The following is a 25,191-nucleotide window of genomic DNA, read 5'->3' on the forward strand; positions in this document are numbered from 1 at the left end:
TATAAAACTAACAAACAGCACTTGCATTGTTAGAATTGTATATTATTAACACACATTTCCCTAGGATCTATCTGGATCTTGTGTCAAAAACACAACAGGCTCTCAGTGTAGATTATTTCTTTTTAAATTTATTTTATTAGTTGTAGGTGGACAAAATACCTTTATCTTGTTTGCTTATTTTTATGTGGTGCTAAGGATCAAACCTGGTGCCTTATACATGCCAGGCAAGCACTCTACTGCTGAGCTACAATCCCAGCCCTCAGTGGAGAGTGTTTCTAATGTCAAGTCCACCTGCATTCTTCTGTTTCACCCTCTGTCAATTTTGTTTTTTTACCTCATTCTTGGGTTTCTCCAAACTTGGCATCCTGCTCTCTGTTCTATCAATTCCTCTTCTCCCCACAGCTCTGCATCCTCTGGAACCTGACCTGAGACTGCAACACAGCTGTTGTCTTGGGACTTTCTTCATGTTCTCTTGGGCTTGAGCCCCCTTTTCTTATCTTCTGGATTATCTTCTCCTTGGCTTATTTTGCCATGTTGTTGAACTATATGCTTAAGTTTCTTTTAAAAAGAGTCTCTTTAAAAGTATGTTGGAGGGCTGGGGAGATAGCTCAGTTGGTAGAGTGCTTGCCTGTCAAGCACAAGGCCCTGGTTTCAATTCCCAGCACCGCAAAAAAAAAAAAAAAAGTATGTTGGAGACAACTTTCCAAGACCTTGCACGTCTGCCCTCATACCAAGTAATAGTTTAGATAGTGATATCATTTGTTTTCCACCAAAACTTTGAAAGCTGGATCTTGTAGCATCTGGCATGTAGATGGGAGAGTTGATAGCCAGTCCAAATGCTTCTGAAGTTATTCTTTTTTTTCCCTCCTGGAACCTTTAAGGATCTTTTCTTAATCTTTAGTGTTCTGAATTTCTGTGGTGCTGTTACTATACAGATGTTTTCTTTCCTTGGTTGGACATTGGGTGACTCCCAGCCTTCAGCTAAAGGATGATATCTATATGGTACTTGGAAAATTTGCTGAACTTGTATTAATTAGCAGTTGGGTTGTTTAAAATATCTCTTATATTTTCTTGATTGTTTTGTTTCATTCCTTTTAGATTTTTTTTTTTTTTACTTTGGTCATTTCCTTGAATTCATTCCCTGAATGTTTTTCATAGAATTCTTTTTTCTTTTATTATGGTTGCTTCTTGAATTTTTTGATGATACTTAATAACAGGTCTAGCTTTGTTTTGAAGTTCTATTTCCCATGGTGTTTTTTTCCTTGTTTGTCTTAGATTCTAGGCTTTCCTCCAACCACTTGTGATCATTGGTTGTCAGGTCAGGTTTCAGAATGGGGCGATTGAAATGCTAGTAAGAATGCTTTGTGTATAGATGGAACTTGCTGACAGACTCTTCTGCCTCAGGATGAGCTGGACTAAGGAGCAGTTTGAGAAGGGCTTTACTCTCAGGCACTAACACATGTGCGCGCGCGCGCACACACACACACACACACACACAGAGCTATCTTGGTTCTCAACAGCAAACCCCTGGCATTTCTTTAGTGCTACCCTGTCCCTTTTATAAATTTGGTCTGACCTGAATTCCTGGCTATGGGCAGTTTTGCACTGGGATAGCATAGGGAAAGGAAGGGGTTAGATGGTCCATGCACACACAGGGCTTACACTTGTCCCCCTGTCTCAGTTCCTGGGTGTCACCTCCTCTCCCTGCAGTACATGCCATTTCTACCTGGGACAGTTCTGCTCCCTCCTTAGCTACAACCCTTCTTCAGGACTTCAAGGCTACTTTTCTTCACTCTTCAGTTTCTGAAAATTGGTTAACACCTTGGTTTTTTTTTTTTTTTTTTTGCAGTGCTGGGGATGGAACCCAGGCTTTGCTCATGCTAGGCGAATGCTGTACCACGAATGTCGTACCCAGCCCTGGCTGATTCTTATCTGACAGTGGCCTCTCCGCACATTTTTTCTTCATTGTGGATTTATTAATTTGTATTTTATTCTTTTACTGTTGTTTTAATGAAGTCTCAGGAAGAAGAGGAAGGGAACAGTTGTTTTTATTATTTAAATAGGAAGCCAGTTTGCTGTTAAAAAAAACATAAACCCTAGAAACCAGAATCCTGATTTGTTTGTTTTCAAAACAGTCTTTTTTCTGCTTCCTTAGAAATGATGGTTTTCTTGAAAACATTTGCTGAGTGGTATAAGCCAATGACAAAGGACTACATATTATGATTCCATTTATATGAAATATTCAGAGTAGGCAAATCCATAGAAATAGAAAGTAGATTACTGGCAGCCTAGGGCTGGGGGGAAAGGGGAATTGGGAAGTGACTGCCAATGGGTATTGGTAGGTTTCTCTCTCCCCCCCTCACCCATTCCCCCTCTTCCCCCCCTCCTCCCCTCTCCCTTTTTCTCCCTTTCTCTCCCTCTCTCTCCTCTTCCTTTTTTCCTTTCCTTCTTTCTTTGCCTTCCATTTTACCCCCCTCCTTTTCCTTTCTCCTCCTTTACCTACTTTCTGGAACTCAGGGTCTTCCATATGTTCAGCACATGCTGTACCACCCCCAGTCCAAAGGTATGAGTTTCTTTTCAGGATAATAAAATTGTTTTTGGTGATGATTATGCAACTCTGTGAACATACTAAAAGCCATTAAATTTTTAACTTTAAATGGGTGAATTGTGTGAATTATATCACAAGAAAACTGTGGAAAAGGGGTATAAGTACTGTTATTAAATGCATTCTCTCAACTTAAGGCCAAAGCAATCTTATCCAGTATTATATGTATAAGGTAAATTGCAATGGTAAGATGAATAATGAATCATCTGATGGTATGTACAACCTTTTGTTTATTAGGTTCAAAAATAAAGAAGCTTGTGTATCCACCTGGTTTCATGGGATTAGCTGCCTCTATCTATTACCCACAACAAGCCATTGCATTTGCCCAGGTGAGATAGACCTAGTAAGCTAGGATGTCCTTCATTCTTGCCTGTGTGTGATGTATGGGTTTACTGCTTAATTTTATTTTGTAGTTTTTATAACACCAGACTAAAATTTGTTTGCACATATAGATGAACTGCAACAAATTGAAATGTTTTTCTCCACGGTGTACTTCAGCACTGATCCTCTGTTATAATGCCAGTATTCAGATCATGCTAATTTAAACACTAAGCCAAGAAAATGTAAGACAATATTTTCATATGCTTACACAGAAGTCTAAAGACCCATTCTAAAATTTATAATTATGGGTCACTCAGTTCAGATGTGTCTGGTCATAACCTCTCTTCACTAGACTTGCAGACACAGACTGTTCTTTAGCTTCCATCTCTCCCTGGTGCCAGCCTCTATTTTCTCACTGGGGACTTCAGGGCATGTGGTACCTTCTGCTGTTATTCCTTTCTCACCTTTCACACTTCAGCTTGATTGTATCTTGGCAAGGAGGTAGATCACAGTGGCAGACAACATGGGTAAAGCTAGGTCAACAATTCTCTAAGGGTGGTTCCTGGAACAGCACCATCAGCATCCCCTGGGAATTTGTTAGAGATGCAGATTCTCAGGCCCCACCACAGATCAACTGAATCAGACACTCTGAGAATGGCGGCCAGCCTTAGCGGGTATTGTCTGGAGAATGGAATTCTAAACATAGGAGTCCCTGGGAAAACTGGTGAAAGCAAAGCAGGCTGTTGGTTTTTAGGTCCTGAACAGCTTATGGAGATAGAGACCCAGTTGCCAGAACTGCCATATTACGAAGAGACTGAGTCCCAGAAGGGGACAGCAGCATAGTCACCAAAATCAGGCTCTGAGCTGGAAAGGTTTGATAATGAACTCCCTGGATTCTGCATGAAGAATTGAGATCCAGATTCTTGGGTGGGGTGGTGTAGTTGTAGGTAGGATTTCAGTGGCCCTGGCTGTGAAAAATTGATGGCTTTGGTGGCAAGGTTCAGTAGGATCTTCCTAGCATAGGTTTGATATTGTTTATAACATTCTGGAGGCAGATAGGTAATGTTCTTGTCCCTGCTCCAGCCCCAACTCAGGAACAGTGAGTGACTTCTGCTTGCCCTAGATTTAAAAAAACGATTAAATGTCATCTCAGTCTATTACAGTTTAAATTGTAAATGGCTGGGTTGGGGAAAGGGGCTGGGCTGCTTGTTGAGAAACAGATATAGCTGCCCCCAGAGTGGGGGGTCTTTTTTTGTCTTATTATGTCACAGCATGTTGCAAAACATCTTTTGTATTCACAACCAAGATAGTAGGATGCAAATCCGAGTTGGATTCTTATTATTTTTAAAGTCAGAGGGAAGGAATTTTGTCTTTTATTTTGTACCTAGAATGAGCCTGAAGAAAACAATTAACTTTATTTTCACAAGTTATAAAACATTACGGATCTGTTTGGAATGATGAAAATGTTCTGGAAATGGAGAATGGTTTTGGTTGTACAAATTGCACATAAACTTACTACCAGTGAATTATACACATAAAAATGGCTACAGTGGTAAACTTTGTGTTATGAATATATTTGGTCACTTTTAAATTTTATATTTTCTTTTTTAAAATATTGTGTTATGTATATATTTTGTGTATTTTTTGTGTGTGTGCCTGGTACTAGGGGTTGAACCCAGGGGTGCTCTATCACTGAGCCACATCCCCAGCCCTTTTTATTTTTTATTTTGAGACAAGGTCTTGCTATGTTGCTAAGGTTCATCTTAAACTTGCAGTCCTCCTGCCTCAGCCTCCCCAGTTGCTGGGATTACAGGTGTGTGCCACCATGCCCAGCATTGCATATATTACCACAATAAAATCAAACCAAATTGAACATCAGTGATCGAAAGCAATTTTCTGATATTGTTTCAATGTCATTTAGTTCTTATTTCACAGTTCATTTTCTTTTTAATGAAGACTCTGATCTTGGACACTTAATTGTTTATATTATATTTTCTGTTCAGTAGCATTTAGCCGTGTATTATAAGAAGATTCTCTGATTGATGGAGAATGTTATTTTCTTCTCAGAAATGTAAAATACCAGGAATAGCACTACCATAAGTGTAGTAAATATTCAGTATATCTTCCAGTGGGTCCAAGAATCATATCATATATTTTAAAACTAGTAGGAGCAACTGGAAGAATATGATTTATAAGGAATCAGCATATTGCAAACACCACTGAATTTACTAGCATTTGACTTTTGATGATTCACTTGGCCTCTGAGACCTTGCAGTCTTGTGTCCCTGGTGTTATACAAGATAGAGATCATTCATGTGAAAGTACTTTGTAAATCAAGCATTATTATACAAATATTAATTACAGAAATTAGGAAGAAGATAACGTTTTCAGAAATTTGAAGTATTATGGTAGAGAAGAGCAATCAGCATTCATTGTCATAAGTAGGAAGGACCAATGAATGCAAATTACTAGAAGCATGTTTTTGAAAGCTTAGTATTTAAAAAATGTTTCCAGCAATCAAGCCAGCTAGCCAAAGGTGAACAAGTACATTTTAAGGTCATGAACTCCCTGAGCCTGGTAGGGCTTGCCTTTGATATTGGAGGAAAATTCTGGATTTTGTTGCTTCCAAAATCCCTATACAAATCCAAAGACTTTATAGTCAGGGGGACTGGGAAAACTAGGGTCATCTTCATTGGATTCACTTACTGTTCCTCTAAGCCCCTAAAATTAGTGATTGACTTTCAACTTAGCTAGTATAACTTGGTTGGTTATAATGTACCAGGCAGTGTGCTAGATGGGATTCGTAGACACTTTTCTGCATGGGATTTTCAGGAATTTTCAATATTAACAATGGTTTCTTAAAAGTTTTTCTTTGAAATTTCAAAAGTTTAGGATATATACTTTTGTGGGCTGGAGTTGTTGACTCAGTGGTAGAGTACTTACCTAACATGCATGAGGGCCTGGGTTCCAGTCCCAGCACCACAAAAAAATATATACCTATAATTTATAGCAAATTATTTTAAAAGATAACTTATACAACCAAACTATTTTTCTTCCTATTCTATCATTCTTTTTGTTTTTATTTTTTCCTCTTATTTCTTTGTTTTTTTCATTCTTGCTCTCTTTTTACTTGCTTGTGGTTATTCTGTTTTAATGTGTATGTCCTAAGTCTTCCTGTAGTGGTCATGTGCTTACATGCAGTTCTTCCTGGGAACAGGAAAAAAGAAAACAGGAAATTCTCTTCCTCACCAGTCATGTATGGAATAGCAACAGATCTTTTCCATTTCATTTCAAGGTCACTGGGGAGAAGTTGTATGACTGGGGTTTACGAGGATACATAGTCATAGAAGATTTGTGGAAGGAGAACTTTCAGAAGGTGAGAAACATCATTTTCATTATCTTTCTTTTGGTTTAAATATGTGATTTCTCTAGGGTTCTATAAAATACCTGATAACCCTGTTGTTTTACTTGGTTTTCTGTTTGTTTTTAGTTGTGTCTTCAGCTCAGATTTTTTAGCAGAGGAGCAATACAACTTCTGAGCATTTAGTTATTATCAGTAAGACCAAATCAATGGTGACCATGAAATGCATTCCACTGCAGTCTTAGACCCTAATTTCCACTCTATTCTATTTATTGTTGCTCAAAGTGTAGCACATTATCCAAAAGTCTTATCAAAACTGGATTCAGAGCCAGGCATGGTGGTACACACCTGTAATCCCAGCTACTCAGGAGGCTGAGACAGGAGGATCTTGAGTTTGAGGCCTGCCTGGGTAATTTAAAGAGACCCTGTCTTAAAATAAAATTTAAAAAGGCTAGGGATGTAGCCAAGTGATAGAACCCTTGCCTAGCATGTGAGAGGCCCTTATTTCAATCCGTAGTACTGAAGAAAAAAAAGAAAGAAAGAAAGAAAGAAAGAAAGAAAGAAAGAAAGAAAGAAAGAAAGAAAGAAAGAAAGAAAGAAACTGGATTAAAAGGGAATATACTGTGTTCTCAAGAAAAAGACATAATTGAAATTCCCTTTCTTTTGTACTTATCATAAACTCTGTTCTTTCCTTTGCCAGTACAATATCTTTTCATCCTCCAGTTGAGGGCATGAGCCATGATGTGTTGGGGACTAGCCACCAGCTACAGGCCACATTCTCTGTGCCATCTGGTAGATGAACAGCAAAAGGAAGGGTTGTTAATCATAAGGACATGTTACCTTTCATCTCTTGTAACTGGTACATAGCTGATTGAATGTGGCCTGTGTTTTCTCCCTTTCTCCTATTAAGGAAGAATGAGAGTACAACAAGGTATCATGTCTCCTATAAGCATTCAGAAGCACAGCCAGCCAGCTAAGGGAGAATTGGGGTTCTTTTTTTTTGTGGTACTAGGGATGGAACCCAGGTCTTTGTGCTGGCTAGGCAAGTGCTCTACCAATAAGCTACCTCACCATCTTTTTAAAAATCTTTATTTTGATACAGAGTCTTGCTAAGTTGCCCATGACAGCCTCAAATTTATAGTTTTCCTGCCTCGGCCTCCCAAGTAGCTGGGATTATAGGCCTGCACCACCACACCCAGCGGAATTAGGGTTCTTATATTAACATATCTTCTGCATCATAGATTGAAGAAAATTCATTTAGACTCCAATCATTTCAAATGAAAATACTCTTAAAAATATATGGGACTAGGAGTATAGCTCAGTGATAGAGCACTTGCCTAGCATGAGGCCCTGAGTTTGATCCCCAGCACTAAAGAAAGAAAAGAAAAAAAATATATGTGTGCATATAAATGGTATGGGAATGTAGCTCAGTGATAAACATGTGCAAAGATTGGTTCCCTAGCATAACTATCTCAAAGTTAAAATTCAGAATTTCGAACTAGAATGTACAAGTAACATTATAGAACAAATTATAGAATAGGCGCGGTGGCACACACCTATAATCCTAGCTATTTGAGAGGCTGAGGCAAGGGGATCACAAGTTCAAGGCCAGCCTGGGCAATTTGAGACCCTGTCTCAAAGTGAAAAAATATAAGGACTGGAGATATAGCTCAGAGGCAGAACACTCCTGAGTTCACACACATATACAAATAAAAGTAAATTACAAACACTCATGTATACATAATCTTTCAGTGAAATATTATGTTCTTTTGTTAGCAGGGATTGAACCCAGAGGTGCTTAACCACTGAGCTATATCCCTAGCCCTTTTTATTTTGAGACAGGGTCTCATTAAGTTGCCTAGAGCCTTGCTAAGTTGCTGAGGCTCACCTTGAACTTGCCATCCTCCTGCCTCAGCCTCCAGAGTTGCTGGGATTATAGGTGTACATCACCATGCCCAGCACAGTGAAATCTTAAGATTAATTTTTACATTGGCGGTTTCTAGAAGAATGAGTCCCTCTTGAGCCTTTTTAAGCTAGCTCTCTAGGAGGCAGTTCTATATTAGTATCAAGTGTCCTCTGGCAATCCCTTTTAAAAAATAAATAGTTTTATTTTCATTTCTCTGATATTTTCTTTGGATGCTTTCTTTCCTGTTTAAAAAAATTCCTTAACAAGTCCACACCAGATTTTATATGGGAAAGGAAATAAAATTTCTGGAAAACTATCCACAGCCCTAGAAAGAAATGTGGAAAGTGAGACTAAATTAGCTTCAACTCCTAGTGCTCGCTGTGGTGTGACCACAGACTATGACACACCAAGGCCTGAGGGGATCCCCCCTGAGCCTCTGAGCCTTACTGGTACCTGCAGTTGTGCACACACAGCACATCGAGGCTAAAGTGGGGGCCTCTTGCAAGCAGCTTACTTTGACTGCTGGGAGAATTCAGCCGGTGCTGGCAGGATTGTGGTTGGAACACAAATTAAACAGGCCAGCATTATGTGGTGATTAAAGCTACTCAGATTTCTATGCAAGTCTTCTGGGAGTGTGGTGGTAAAGATTTCTAATTAGCTCAAGTTTGGTGTGCATTTTTTTTTTCTCTCCAGTCTGTTCTACCTTTGCCCTCTTCAGAGTCTATGAGAACTTAAAATATCCTACTCATTTACCCTGCAGGCATAATTTTCCTGATAGCTGTTTGTTCTCAATTGAAAGCAATAAAATCAATGTTGAGTCTCTTGTTAAACATTTACAAGTTTGAAATGAAAAATATCAGAAGGCCCTATTAACTCAATAATCGATATATATAGATTTCAGAAATTATTTGGTAAGGAAGTGCCCTTGGGTTTTGGTGACATACCCCCATCCCCAGTGCCTTGTTGGGTTTCATAGATTTCGTGACTTTTTTGTTTTGTCTTTTTAATGAGAACAAAGATTCAAATTCCCCTGGCATGGGAATATTTGGGGGCCCTGTAGCAGAGTACGTTTTCATCATAGAATATCAAGTATATTATTTGATATATATATATATATATATCAAATAATCTACAATCTAGTAAAAGAAAGTGTACAACCAAAATATGAGGCAAAACATGGTAAAGTGCCAAAAGAAAGGCTCTCTCAAGGGAATTGGGGACACTTCATGAAGGGGAACTTTTGTTTGTTTCCTGGCTTATTAGGAAATTGGTTTTCAAGTCAAGTTTAGTTAGTCTCAGTGAAGTGTCTTCTGATTTATGATTGTTTATACTCATGATGCAACAGACATACATCCTTTGGGTTATATGCAAAGAAGTTTCTGGATGTTGTGTTTAAAATGGGACCCTAAAATTTTAAATATTATGAATGATGTTTCAGTTCTTAATTGTATTTTTTCCCATGTGATTATAGTTACCCTCAAGTACCCAAAAACAAGTCTGGCATTTTGCTGCTCAGCCTCATCCCTTCTAACTGATTTTAAATGTTCAACCTGTCTTCTATCAGTAGTTTTGCTGAGAATGTCTTTCAGTCTTTCATTGTCATTGGTCACTTAAGGAGATTTCATTTGCTTCAGCTAAAATGACCTCTGTTCAAACTGTGAAGCAAAGATAGGGATGTCCAGGAATATTGTCATTATGGTCTAGGGGTTTTTAAATTTTTCTCTAAAAGAATATGTAACATGTATACAGGTTAAAATTAAACAATGTAATGACCACCCGTACATCAACCATCTATCTACCTTTGAAAATAGGAAATTGCCAATGCCTTTCCAGTCTTCCATGGGGCCCCTCTGTCTCTCCAGAGGCAACCACAGTCTGGAATTTTGTGGTTTTCTTTCCCTTATTTCTCTTTAAACTTTTCTTTTAGTTTAACCACATGTATGTATATTCTAAAACACAATGTTTGGGCTTGCCTGTCTTTTGCTTTTATAATATAAACATACCAAATATGTGTTTGTGCATGCATGTGTGTGTGTATAGTTCATCTCAATGTATTCTACATGTATTATTTTGCAACTTGTTCTATTCCCTTAACATTACAGGCTATATATGGCAGTAATTTGTTCATTTTCACTACTGTAACTTAGATGGGGTACTGTACACACATACGGTATTTATGGGAAAATACCCCATGTTGATGGCTAGTTGGGTGACTTTCAGCATAATACTTTTACAACATATAGCTGTGAGCGTTTCTGTACCTACTTCATGATTTGTAAGTTTTTCTAGTCCATTATTCCTGATTGCTCTTCATAGGGTGTGCCCATCTTTTTTTCTACATAATGCCAAATGGTTGTTTCCATTTTTGCCAGTCTAGTGACTTTAAAATTGTTTTTTATTGTGGGTATGTGTGTGTGCACATATGGTATTACTTTATTCCCCAATTTTTATTTTGAAAAAGTTCAAAACTATAAATCAGTTACAGGACTAGTACAATGAATATACTGCTCATTTAGATTCACAAATTAGCATTTGTTATATTTGCATAGTGCTGTCATACACATATATATGTATTCTTTTTTTGAACCATTTGAAAGTTAGTTGTAGATATCATTGTAATTTCTACCCATGTCTAATTCAGCTTGTACTTCCAAACAACATAAAGAGTCCATTTATAATCACAATACCATTAGCATTCTCAAGAAAGTTAACATTTTGTTATTGATATAAATATTATCTAATATATAACTCATATTCAAATTTCCCTTGTTGTCCTGTTACCATCTAGGGGTCTTGGGTTTGTTGTCTCTGTTCTGCAAAGAATTGAAGCACAGAACATAGAGATAGCAAGCAGTAGCAACAGACTTCTCTGAAGAGAAGGGATCCCGGAACTGGGAGTCCATAAGAGAAGTTTTGGATTGTTCTTTTTATGATCTCTGGAATTCCTCCTTTTCTTATCTTCTCTCCTGTCCAACCTCTTCTCTCTATTGTTCATTTAGTTTATCTATTGGATCCCCCACTTAGGTACAGGAGTGTGGAAATGTCGGTCTGATTGGGTCCCCTGCTTGTGTCCCTAAACACTTTTCATCAACCAGGAAGTTGAACTCTTTGGAGGACTTTCTCCAAGTTTCTTTGGTCTAGACCTTCTCCTAACTTCCTCATTCATCATCTTGCCCTGGCTGCTTACATCTCCCTCAGCCCCAATAATGGACTTTCCTAAACATAAATTTTTGATAATTAAGTACATTATTAAAAGGCAAACACCCTTGTAAACCATAGTCTAAGGCCAAAAAAATAAAAAGGAACTTGCCAGCCCTGCACAATCCCTCCATGTAGCCCATTCCAGGAAGACCTCTCTCTTCCTCCAAAACTTTATTGTTCTCCTTTTATTGTAATAACTTTGTCTTTCTTTAGAACTTTCTTACATAAGTACCTATCCCTGTCATTTTAGTCTTGCCCATTGTGTTTTTCTTCTCTGCCTTTTAATTAACTTCTTTTCTTTTGAGGTCTTAATCTAAAGGTTTTCCTTCTTTTCTTTTATTTTTCTTACAATTTATCTGTTAAAAGAACTTGGTGGCCTGGTGCAGTGACTCACACCTATAATCCCAGTGACTTGGGAGGCCGAGGCAGGAGGATCAAAAGTTTGAGGCCAGCCTCAGCAATTTAATGAGACCCTGTCTCAAAATAAAAAATAAAAAGGGCTGGGGGTATAGCTCAGTGGTAGCATGCTCCTGGGTTCAATCCCCAGAACTGCAAAAAATAATAAATAAATAAATAAATAACATAGCATGGTTAGCCTATAGAGTTTCTAGCAGTTTGGGTTTTGCTGATTATATACTTATGGTGCAGGTAACATGTTTTCTATATTTCCTGAAAATGGGCAGCTACATCACAAGGCTGTTTGAGCTGGTTCATGTTTGATCCTTTGGCAAAGCTGTAGGCTTTTGTAGGTACATAAGTCTTGCTTTTGCTTCTCCTTTTTGGTGTCGGCAGCTATTGATAATTCAATACCAAGACCCATTGAATCACAGAGGTTGGAAAATGGTGATGTTCTACTCTGTCATTTCATTTTCACATACTAGTTGTAATATTTTGTTAAGGAACCCCTTCCCTCCATCTACTATTTAGTTGCACAGTCATAGTTGATATAGGAAAACGGATAAGTACTTGATTTTTTTTCTCTTATAAATACCTGGTTTCAAAATAGTGAATTCTCTCTCATCCTCAGAAGGTCACCAATCAGTTTTTTAAGCATCATTATGAATTTGTAGATTTAGAAATATTTGATGGGTTTAAATGCTTTGAAATTCTTATCCTTTTTAAACTTCAGATTGTCCCACTGTGCTAGTGGAAGTTGGTTCTGAGTGCTTTTGATGTGACTCAAGTTGTCTGGGATAATTTCCTCACTACCTGGCATGTCAGGATGTTCCTGATATTTCTCATTGTTTTTTAAAAAATTTTTTTAGATGTTGATAGACCTTTATTTTATTCATTTATTTTAATGTGGTATTGAGGATCAAACCCAGTGCCTCACACATGATAGGCAAATGCTCTACCACTGAGCCACAACCCCAGCCCTCTCATTGTGGTTTTAATTTACATTTCCCTGGTTACTAATGAGATTGAATATTTTTCCACAAGTTTATTAGTTTCTTCTTTTTTAATTTATTTTTTATTTTTGGTGTGGATCTGTTGTGATTTTGTGCATTTGGTGTTCTGTAAGCCTCTTGTATTTGATTTTCCATTTCCTTCTTCAGGTTTGGGAAATTTTCTGATATTATTTCATTGAATAGGTTGTTCATTCCTTTGGTTTGTATCTCTGTATCTTCTTCAATCCCAATAATTCTTAAATTGGGTCTTTTCATGATGTCCCATAGTTCTTGGAGATTCTGTTCATGATTTCTTACCATCTTCTCTGTTTGGGCAACTTTATTTTCAAGATTAAATATTTTGTTTTCATTGTCTGAGGTTCTATCTTCCAAGTGGTCTAGTCTTTTGGTGATGCTTTCCATTGAGTTTTTTATTTGATTTATTGTTTCCTTCATTTCAAGGATTTCTGTTTGGTTTTTTTTTGAGAATCTCTCTTTGTTGAAATGATCTTTTGCTTCCTGCAGTTGCTCTTTCAGCTTATTGTTATTATCATTCATTGCCTGCATTTGCTCTCTTATCTCATCCTTTGCTTCGCGAATCATCTTAATCACGTATAATCCGAAGTCCTTTTCTGATGTTTCTTCTAACATACTGTCATTGGATTCTATTAATATAGAATCTAGATTTGTTTGGATCATTTTCTTCCCTTGTTTTTTCATGTTGTTCATGTATCTTCCCCTCTAGCAGTGCAGATCTGGGGTATTACAGATTGCCCCCTATAAGCTTATAGTGGCCCCACAGGTTTCCCAAACCCTTTCTTTAAGGGGAGATCAATATTAGCAGTACCCAATTCAGACACTATGCAATCCTAGACCAAATAGCCCCTACGAGGACAATAACAAAATTGTCATAATAAACAGAATGAGTTAAATATTATCTTCAGTAAAACAAACAGATTTGCAATAAGGTGTGCAGTTTCAAATGGAGGACAAAGAGGATGCAGAGGGATGTAGAATGTGGCTGTTAATGGGATAAGAAAAGAATATACAGAAGTTCTAGATAATAGAACAGGTGAGAGTGTAATCAAAAGAAATTGGATGTTAGCATGCAAAAAAGGGAGAAAGAGACTCTGAGGGAACAGGTAAACAAAAGGAAAAGAGAGCAAGAAAAGTAAAGAAATAAAAACTTAAATTTTTTCAATAAGGAGAAAAAAGAAAATCTACAGTATAACAGTCATATAGTAATGAAACCTCCCAGAGGTCAGTAGCCTGATGCATGAGAGGTACCTGACAATGAGCTTTCAAGCCTCCAGCAGGCGTCTCAGGATGGGTTTTGCCCCACCTAAAGATTGGAGCTATGGCTTCCAGGATTATCCAAGATGGCCACTCTGGCTTCAAAATGTGTTGGCAAATGGGGAGCTGCAGTTCAGGGTGTGGCTGTGGTCAGCAGGAGGTCCTGGAGGCGGGATGCGATTGGTCAGGCAGGGGTCCTGGAGGTCGGGTGTTTTTGGTGTGCTTGTGGGATCCTGGATGCCGGTTGCAATCAGTCGGTCTGGGGTCCCGGTGATAGGGTGCAGTCAGTTAGTCTGGGGGTCCTGGTGGCAGGGAGCAGTCAGTTGATGTGAGGGCCCCAGAGGCAGGGAGTGATTGGTCGAGCTGAGGGATCCTGGAGATGGATGGGGCTCAGTCATTCCGGCCAGGGGTCCTATGGGGCCTGGCTGTTGTCTGAAAATGGTGGCAGCCACGTGTAATCAAACCTGCAGGTACTATAACAGTGAGCTTCCAGGCAACAGCAGGCAGCTGGTGCTCCACTGGCAGTTGGTGATCAGTTTGCTGACTGTTGTCAGATGATCGGGAGGTGAACCTTGTGTGTTGGGTGATGGATAGGTGTAAGGCAGGTGCTGGACAGGCGAGAGGCAGATGATAGGCGCCTGACAGTGAGCAATGAAGAAACAAATCTATTTTTTATTTTTTTGATTCATAATACAAAAATCGGGTACGACTTTTCATTTCTCTGGTTGTACGGTTTCTTCTTCTTGAAATGTCTGTTTATGTCTTTTGACAATTATTTCGTATGGGTCTTTTGTCCCTTTCTTATTGATTTATAAGGAATTATTTATTTTTCCTAGATATTGTTATTTTTGACTGCATATTTGCAGAGATCTCCTAAATTTGGGGTTTATCCTTTCAGGTTTCTTCTGATGATAATCAAAAGTTGATCTATTGATCTCCTATGTTGTGGTTTCACTCTTTTGTTCTAGGAGCTTAAAATAAGCATGGATGTAATACTTGTTGATTGTCCATTGCTAATCTGAAACCTTTTCAGAATAGTCCCAGCCTAAGATCTGAGTATCAGAGTTGGAGACTAGTTGTATGTGTCAGTCCTTAGTGTCACAGATGGCTTTTTTGGAGTTGTATTATAATAGCTAAACACAGTGCTGCGTCTCAGTAATGTCATATTTTAGTTTTTCACTGGACTTTTAAAAAATGCAACAAGCTACTTTCAAAGAATTCTGGAATGACTGTTAAAGACCAACAATAACTAATTATTTAAAGGGCAGGAAAATATATACAGATACATAAACCTGTTCCCAGCATGAAAACAGAGCAGAACTTCTAAAGCTGATCTTTTAATAGTTTTATTCAGGCCCTTGCTGGCTCAGCAGGAAAATGAAAGGGAAGCAGCATCCACCACCCTGAGTAAACATGCCCTGCTTTCTCTTCCTCTATTCCAAATTCCTCAACTCTCCACACTCGGGACAGTTTAGCTAAAAGTAAGTTATGTGATCTTAAAATATTTGTCTTTGAAATAAGCCAGACATAGAAGGACAAATACTGCATAATTCCACTCATGTGAGGTATCTAAAATTGTCAAGTTCATAGAAGCAGATAATAGAATGATGTTTGCCAGGGACTTGGGGAGCGAGAAATGGGGAGTTGCTAATCAGTGGGTACAACGTTTCAGTCAAACAAGATGAATAAGTTCTAGAGATGTGCTATACAACACTATGTCTTTAGATGACAATGCTTTATCATACACTGAAAAGCATATTAAGGGCTGGGGGTGTAGCTCAGTGGTAGAGTGCTTGTCTAGCATGCATGAGGCCCTGCATTCAATCTCTAGCACTGCAAATGAAAAAAAAAAAAAAAACCTGTTCCAAGAGGGTAGATCTTATGTTAAATGTTCTTACCACTATAAATTTTTTTAAAATAAGGACAAATGGTAGGTTCTCCATAATGCCAAATTTGTTCTGAATTTGTACCTCTCTTACATCTGAATTCTAATAAATAAAAGTTCTAGGCCATGATTTTTACGTATTTTTAAAAAAATCTTTAGTAAAATAAAAAGCTAGAAATCCTCATCTCCTCTTGAGTAAAGTATATGCTTTACTAGGGGGGTTGGGGTTGTGGCTCAGTGGTAGAGCACTTGCCTAGCACGTGTGAGGCACTGGGTTTGATCCTCAGCACCACATAAAAATAAATAAATAAAATAAAGGTATTATGTCCATCTATAATTAAAAATATCTTTTTAAAAATCAGCTGGCAGAATGCAGCATGATCTGGTAGCTAAAAGGGTGGACTTGAGCAGAAGTACCAGACTCACACCAGGCCTCTTCCTCATCCTCACCTTGAAACCTTGGGAAATTACTCTAGCGCTCTGAGAAATGGGGATAGTGTCTCCCTGTGTTGTTTTGAGGATTAAAGGAGCTTATCCATTTGAGGAACACGTAAAAACACACTTGATAGCCACCAGCCACCATTCATGTGACATTGCACAATTTGCATCTGTCTGAGAAGATAGTCTGTTGAGAGAAAATGGAATCTTAGGGCTTATACCCTTTAGTGGAGAAGCCTTATATAATTGTTTTCACTTCCTGCTACTACTGAACAAATGACTATAAATTTTCAGCCTGAATGTAATACAAATTTATTATCTCAGCTCTGTAGGTCAGAAGTCCAGTACTAAATCAAGGTGTCAGCAGAGTTAGTTGCATTCCTTTCTGGAGGCCCTAGAGGAGAATTTCCTGCTCATTTCAGTTGTTGACAATTCAGTTCCTTGCAGTTATAAAACCAAGGTCTGGCAGCTGAGGCTCTCCCAGCTTCTAGAGGTGTTGCTTCACGCCCTCTTCTTCCATCTTTGAGGCCAGCAACAGGAGACCAAGGCTTTTTCAAGCTCTTTCTCTCTGACCCCTTCCTGAGCCTATTTCCTTAGACTCTACTAACTCTTAAGATTCAAGTGGGCCCACCCAGATAATTCAAGATAATCTCCCCATTTTAAGGGCAACTGACTAGCAACCTTAATTCTAAAGCAGCTTTAATTTCCCTGTGCCTCGTAAGGCAGTGTCATCTCAGGTTCTGGAATTAGAGGACACAGACATCTTGCAGGAGCACTGTTCTAACATTCCAGTGAATTGGAATTTTGTTGGGGTCTTTAATAGGTCACTTGTCTTTACCTTTTGGATTTTCATCAAAAAAAAATTAAGTGATCTACTACACAGAGTAGCTCACATTTATTGAACCTGACCCTGGGCTCTGTGCTTTTTGTTCAGTCAGAGTCTTTTATTGTCCCCATTCTATGAGTGAAGAAACTGCATTTCAGATGAATTGTTATTGATGAAAATAATTCAACTGTTGAATGAAGTACTAAAATATTTCAGTAGGCTGCTATATCTCAAAGGTTTGCCTGGCAATCCCTCTTCATATGGCAGTGTATACTAGTTCAGATTTTTTAAAAACAGGTTCAGTTTTGTTAACAGAAATTGTTATTCATTTTTATGGATGTAGTGAGAAAATAAATTTAAAAACCAAAACCAGATGTGTATTAAAATTATATGGAAAATGAATTATAAGATATTTTAAAACAATTTCTCTGTCTGAAAAATAAAAAAATGATTTCTGTCTTGTGCTAAATCACAAACTGCCTTTTGAAGTCAGAATGTTATTTTCTGTGAGGCCATGGCAGTCTCTGCCAGGAAAGGTCTGATTCATAATAGGGTAAATGGATGGGTCCAATACTTTTTTAGTGATATATTTGACTCTCATGTTTTATTGTTCTATAAGTGATATATTAACCAAAGAAGAACATTTTTGTAGCAAGAGTTGTTTTCCTCAATCAGAAGAATGTTTTGTTATTGTCTGAATGTTTGTATTGTTTGAATGTTTCTTATTGTCTGAAAGATTAAAATGCTTATAAATTTAGCATATTATTTTTGGAGGTTGAGATACTGGCGAGAATAGATAGTAGAATATCTAAGACTATCCCTAGATGTATTGGCAAGCATTATGTTAATTGAGACCTAAAATGTATTTAACTGGGTTGAGAATCACATTGTATTCATGGCAGACCCAGTCATTAGCCATGGTTTTCTCTCTCACCTTCATAAGCCTCTTTTTATGTCTTGTTCTTCATGAATCACACCCCCAGACTTTAAAAATATTCATCAGACCTCCAGGTTCTACCCTATTTTGTTTGTTTATTCAACAAAGATTTGAATACTATGTGCTAGGAGGCCCCAGGGATAGTATGTCCTCATGAAGCTTATAGAATAATGAGGGATTCAAACATGAAGGAAATAATTTTACAAATCAAGGAGGGCATGGTTGTGCTAGGCATGGTGGCAAAAGCCTATAATCCCAGCAGCTTGGGAGGCTGAGGCAGGAAGATCTCAGGTTAAAAGCCAGCCTCAGCAAAAGTAAGGCACTAAGCAACTCAGTAAGGATCTGTATCTAAATACAAAATAGGGCTGGGGGTGTGGCTCAGTGGCCGAGCACCCCTGAGTTCAATCCCTGGTACCAAAAAAAAAAAAAAAAAAAAAAAAAAGAAGAAGGGCCCGGTTGCTATAAAAGTGAATAAAAGGGTCTCAGTTGAAAGGCAGGGCATGAAGAAATGCTTGATCTAAATGTCAAATTGCGCGTAGCCAGGCAAAAATTGGGATTGACCACTCTATGGTAAGGAATACATTGTACAAAAGTCATGTCCAGGAAGGAGCTTGGCAAGTTTGAGCAATAGCAAAAAGGCCTTGGGCTGTGGCATGGTGTATGTGTGTGCGTGTACATTCACGTTTGTGCACACGTGGCAGCTGAGATGGGGAGTGGCTCTGGAGAAGGAAGAAGAGGAAGCAAAGAGGTACTGGGTCCTGTAGAGGTCTGTTCAGAACATTAAGTAGGCCTGAGGATTGTATATTGAACCACCAAGCAGTACATATGGCCTGTTTTCCAGAATTCCATCAGCAAGTAAATGTGATATATAGATTAGATAAATTATATATAATTTATCATCCAAAGTAGGATACTATTGAGAGTGAAAGGGGACACTGTTAATTATGCTGTGATAATGGGTTTAAAGCAATACTTACAGACCAATTCTCAACCACTCACTCGAGGAAGCCACAAAGTTGCTTAGAAACTACCCTGAAATTACAGGATCAGTTAGGTGTGTTCCTGCTTTCTCATGACGCGCCACCAGCTTCACCCATGAATACCTCTGAAAGAGGGCTACCAGGAGAACCTGCTCCAAGTCCAGACCAAAGGAGCACAGCCCCATTGCATGCCCAGGGGCAGCCTAGAGATTTTCAGACTGCCAACTCATGAAAGCTTGACTATTGTCAAGCAGGTTTTATTCACATGATTTCAGAATTAAAGTGTTAAAAACATATAGGAAAGAAATTAAGGCCTTCATCATTTAGCATATGAACTTTTCCCACTAGACACTTTCCTCCACCACTTCTCATGAGATATGATATGACCTAATTATATGTTCCCGGGTGGTGGCCAGGCAGACTGGGCGCGGTCCACTTTTAAACCTCTTTGAGAGTAAGCATGTTTGGTGAATTGGCCCCTGTGGTGGATAATGCAGGGAGGGAGTATCTATAGGACGTCCTCCCACAGGTATAAAGCCCTCTCCAGTAATGACAGTGGCATGAAGTAGTAAATCTAAATCTTTTAGGAAAAAAGAAATCTTCACTGTTGACTTGATTTTTTTTTTTATAGAATCAACTGTTTGGCTGAATCTGCATCATGGGGATTAGTGGAGCTTTATTTCCTGCTGTCTGTGCCCAAGTCACTCTCTACAGCAGGGCCCTCAGGGAGCTCTAGTAATTCCTTCAGTTTACTGAGAAATGGGTCGCTTTGCATTGCAAGTCCAGCCTAGAATTTGGGATCTCATTGTCCTCCTCAGCTTTCTTCGACTTCCTCCAGCCCTTCAAAAAATGGCTTGACACCCCTCAAGAAAATAATAACATTTAATGTTTGTATTCAGCCAAGTACTGAAGACACTTTGAGGAGTTTCTCTCTTTCTTTTCAAACTGCATTAAAGCTCTCACTTTTGTTTTACAAGCCAGGAAATGTGAAGAATTCACCTGGAAATAAGTAGAAAACTCCATGTTCTGCCCATTTTAATCAGGTAAAGAACAAGAAAATTCTGGTTATTTTTGGCACTGTCCAGGCCAACTAAAATAACTTCTCTTTAATTAATTTAATAAATTATAGCAATTTTCACCTTGATGTGGAAAACAGAGCTTACATTTTTTTCCATCTTTAATTTTTGAGCCTAGGTGCCATGACTTAATTGTGTTTGTTTCTGAGAAACACCTGGGTTTTTCTAGACAAGCTAGAACTAGACAATTAGAATTTGTCTACAAATCTATTGTCTTTCTTTCCTTCTTTCTTTCTTCTTTTTTTTTTCAGCTGGGAATTGAACCCAGGGATGCTTTACCACTGAGGTATATCTCCAGTCCTTTTTTCGATTTTATTTTGAAACAGTCTGGCCAAGTTGCTGAGGCCCGCCTTTAAGTTGCTGAGGCAGCCTGGTTTGGTGATCCTCTTGCCCCAATCTCTGAAGTCATTGGGATTATAGGCATGTGCCATGATACCCAGCTGCAGATCCATTTCAAACAGTCAAAAAGTGCTCATATTTTTTGTTTATTTTTTTCAAACAATACTTTCTTATAATAAGCATACTTGGTATTCATCTAGTACTAATTCGGTAAACAATTGTTGAGTGCATGAGATCAAGATTATGTAGCAATATTAAGTGACATAGGAAGTTCTTTATTCTTTAATTATTATTAAGCATAATCATTTTCTTTAAGATAGAATAACCTGAAGCTAGAGAAGCTTAGGATATCAGATGAAGGTGGAAAATCAGTGGAATTTTTTAATTTTAATTCCCTATTTTCATTTTTTAAATCAATATTTACTTGTCAATTGCCTGCCAGTTATATTAATATAACTAGTTATATTAATGTTACTTTGTGTGTATATTAAAAATTTTATGATAGCTCTTGTGATTTCCTGATAATTAAATTATACTAAATTTGTAAACAACCTAGAAAATAGTTTAATTATGGTATATTCATAAAGAGGAATATTATTCTGTTTCAACAATATGTATTTGCATGGGAGTATGTATACAATTATTATTCAATGGAGAAAAAAATCAGTAATATGTTACATTGTTAGACCATGATACCATAAAAGAAAATTTAAGTGTGCATCTTTCAGGTAGTAGGATTATTTTTATATTATTTACAACTTTCTATATTTTTAATATTTTCTGCAATGAGTATAAATTTCCTTTTATAATCAGAAATTGTGTGTGTGTGTGTGTGTGTGTGTGTGTGTGTGTGTGTGTGCGCGTGTGTGCGCGCGCGTATGTGTGTGTATGTATGTGTGTGGTTCTGGAGATTGATCCCAGGGCCTCTACCACTGAGCTATACCTCCAGACCATCTAATCAGAAAATTTCTTATAATTCAATATTATATTTATTGAAAATCATGGTTATTATTTAAAATTCATGAAAATGCTGAATTTGAGTTTTTTTCTCGTTATGTTCATATTTATAGAGAGCCAGAAAGTCATATAAACTTAGAATTTGAGGGAGTATCTGGCCTAATCCAAGCCTCAAGCAGAATTCCCTATAACCCTGTATGTTCCCCCTTTTATACCTCCACTGATAGGAAACACCCTGCAGGACAGCATTCTTTGGGCAATTCTAATGTTTAGGAAGCTATTTCTTATACTAAGTGAAGTTTCCTGTGACTCCCATGCAGTGGTACTAACCCTGTTTTGGATCACAAAAAACAAATCCAGTTCCTCTTTCACATTTATACGTAGCAGGAAATTTAAGTGTGCATCTTTCAGGTAGCAGAATGATTTTTAAGTTTTTTTCTTCTTTAGAACTTTCTGTAGTTTAAAAATTTTCTGCAATGAGTATGTATTTTCTTTTGTAATCTAATCAGATTTTTTTTTTTTTCTGTACCAGGGATCAGGCCTACAGTTTTACACATGCTAGGCAAATGCTCTACCACTGAGTGCATCCCCAGCCCTACATAAATATTTTAAAAGATTTTCTTATTTTTATTCCTTTCCCAGAGGTAATTTTGATTCAGAAGTTTAGTATCATTTCATATTTTTAGTTTATATATAATAAATATATATCCATACATGCGTGCTTTTGGTTTTTTGACAAAATAGAATCATAATCATGATTTTATTATTACAACTAAAGAAATTAACACTAATTCCTTAGTACCATCTATTACCCAATTAGTGTACAGATTTCCTTGATTGTCTCATTAATAACTTTGTTTTGGTAGTGGGAATTGAACCCAGGGATACTCTACCACTGAGCTACATCCCCAACCCTTTTTATATTTTCTTTTGAGACAAGGTCTTGCTAAGTTGCTGAGGCTGGCTTCAAACTTGCTCTCCTCCTTCTTCAGCTTCCCAAGTCACTGGGATTATAGGCATGTCACTGCACCTGACTCATTAATAACATTTCTGTAGTTAGTTTGAACCAGGATTCAAAAAAGGTCTGCCCTTTATGCTTGACTGATAGGTCTCTTAAGTCTCTTTTATTTTAGTTTTTTAAGTTGGTGATATTACCTATTAACTTTTTTTATTTGTTCTTTTTAGATATGCATGACAGCGGAATGTATTTTGACATATTATACATACATGGAGTATATCTTTCAAGCTCTGATAGTTCTCTCTGCCTCATTAATCCTTTGCCATTTTTTTTGTTGTTGTTGAAAACCTGCTTTTATTTGTCCTTTAGAATTTACTATGTTCTGGCTATGGTTGAGTACATCCATTTAGTGCCCCCCCCCCATTGTCTCTTGGTTCTTTTCTTCTACTTCCCATAAACTAATAATTAGATTCAGAGACTTAACCAGATTAGATTCCAGTTTTTGGTAAGAGTACTTCATAGATGGTGCTATTTTTAGCTATGTTGAATGAATGAATGGATGAATGACCTTACTTTTTCACTTAATATATTGTTAACATACTTTATTGTCAGTAGTTATAGATTCACCTTATTCCTTCTTTTTTTATTTTTTGTTTTTGTTTTTATTTTTTGTACTGGGGTTTGATTGCAGTGGTGCTCTACCACTGAGCCCACTTTCTAAAAAAATTAGTAGCTCTCTGGCTTTTAAATTTTGAGACAGGATCTCTCTAAGTTGCTGAGACTGGCTTTGAACTAATCCTCCTGCCTCAGTCTCCTGAATGGCTGGGATTACAGGTGTGTGCCACAGTGCCTGGTGGCCTCATTCCCTCTTTATTTATTTAATGATGTCTTAGTCTGTACTACTACTGTGGTCTGCTTAATCCTTGTTTTTTAAAAAATATACTTTTAGATGTTGATAGACCTTTATTCATTTATTTATATGTGGTGCTGAAAATCGAACCTAGTGACTTACATGTGTAAGGCAAGCGCTCTCCCATTGAGCCACAACCCCAGCCCTTAATCCTTATTAATATAGGTTGTTTCCAGTTTATAGAGTTTAACAATACAGTAAATGTATTAAATTCTTAGAGAAGCCAAAAACAGATTAGTAAACTGAGATAGAAAAAAATGTTAGTGGTTTACTTGTTTAACTTGTGAGTTTGGGGTTTTGTATTAAAAGATCAATTGAGTAGTCACTGGCCTCTAAAATATTGGTTTGAGGATGTAGTGCAGTGGTAGCATGCTTCCCTAGCATGTGTGTGGCCTTGGGTTCAATCTCCAGCATTTCAAAAAAAAATTTATAACTCCAATTGCTTCTTTGTACTCATTACATATAAGGAAAAATGCAATCTGGAAAAGACTCAGTTTGGCTTTGACATGTCCTTGAAAGTATGTGTTTCATTCTGGAAGAGAATGATGAGGTGATATGAGGAAAGGTATATATCTAACTGAGGATAATATTCTACTCCTCCAACAGATACAGGGAAATGTAGTTGTTTGATCTTCAGAGGGCAAGAGATATATGGTGGGTGCTGTGCTATTTAGGCCTTTACTTCATATTCATCCACCCATCTGTTTTTATGCTTAGAGACTCAGCCAGTTGAGAATCTGAGTGTGAAATGGGAATAATTATAGTTTTCTCCAGCTCATGATCCTTATGGTCATATAATGGTAACATAATATTTTATATGGTTTCTCTGTTTCAATCTAAAGAATTTTCAAAATATTAAATTTTAGAGTCATTTTTATTTTTTTCTGGCACAGTTTGCTTATGTTTTTCTTTTTTTTTTTTCTTTTAGTTATAGGTAAACAGTGGAAACTCCAGACAGTAAATCAGTATTTCTACAGAAAAATGGCAGAGAAGTCAGTATTGAATATAGTAAACTGGCCTTCTTCAGGAAAATCTATAGTAGGCCTTTTCATTATCTTGGTTGATACCATACTACAAGTGGACTAACCTGAAATTCTTTCACCTAGAGATAATGTAAAAGCCTTAGAACTCCTCGTTCTCATGTCACTATTTATGTACATAATTAAAATCCAAATTAAAAAAAATGTGTCCTGCTTTCTTTATTGATATCATTGAGTGACAGTTTAAGCATATCTGGTGTTCACATATATGCACAATTAGTGTGCATGGTTTCTTCTGTGGGTACTTGTGTATGCATGTGGTATGCATGGTATTTGTGTGCTAAAGACAACATTAACTCTTCTTAGGGCAGTAGCAGATGGCAGTCTGCAGAGTCTGAGCCCCAAAATCCAAAGAAGAGCAAAGGAGAGGGGCTTGAGGTAAGAGACAATGCTTTAAAAACCAACACAAGTAAATACTGGGGAGTGACATTGGCCAAATATTGTTATATTGTGTGCATGTGTGAATATGTAACAGCAGATTCCATCAATGTATACAACTATAAAATGCCAATTAAAAATGTGGAAGGAAAAAAAAAACAACACAAGGAACAAAACTGTGATAGTAACCCTTGTTATGACTATCATCTCCTAGTTTAGACAGATCTTTCAGTTCTTGAATGGAAGTGAAATTCATAATGAAGTAGTATATGTGCTCTGCCAGTGGATGAATGGGGATGTGGCTATGTGTATTGGCTCCTTGTATGTATAGCTTGGGTCCTCCTCCTCTGTGGCCCCTGAATGCATCACAGATGGATCTCTGTATTCCCAGG

The 25,191-nt window shown here is 37.6% G+C and overlaps 1 protein-coding gene across 5 annotated transcripts in view; it reads left to right on the forward strand.

The window, feature by feature from the left end:
- Positions 1 to 25,191, forward strand: part of APOO (apolipoprotein O) — an 85,589-nt gene that overhangs the window by 36,897 nt on the left and 23,501 nt on the right. For 3 of the 5 annotated variants that reach the window (XM_079122974.1, XM_079122977.1, XM_079122976.1), the window contains exons 6-7: positions 2,843 to 2,934; positions 6,222 to 6,302. In XM_079122974.1, coding sequence (XP_078979100.1) covers positions 2,843 to 2,934; positions 6,222 to 6,302 — 173 coding nt within the window. Of the gene's footprint in view, positions 1 to 2,842; positions 2,935 to 6,221; positions 6,303 to 20,118; positions 20,185 to 24,309; positions 24,581 to 25,191 lie in introns of those variants that run through there. The other 2 variants (XM_079122973.1, XM_079122975.1) reach the window with 2 other exon arrangements.

The sequence above is a fragment of the Sciurus vulgaris genome, assembly GCF_902686455.1.
Source record: "Sciurus vulgaris genome assembly, chromosome: X".
Lineage (NCBI taxonomy): Eukaryota > Metazoa > Chordata > Mammalia > Rodentia > Sciuridae > Sciurus > Sciurus vulgaris.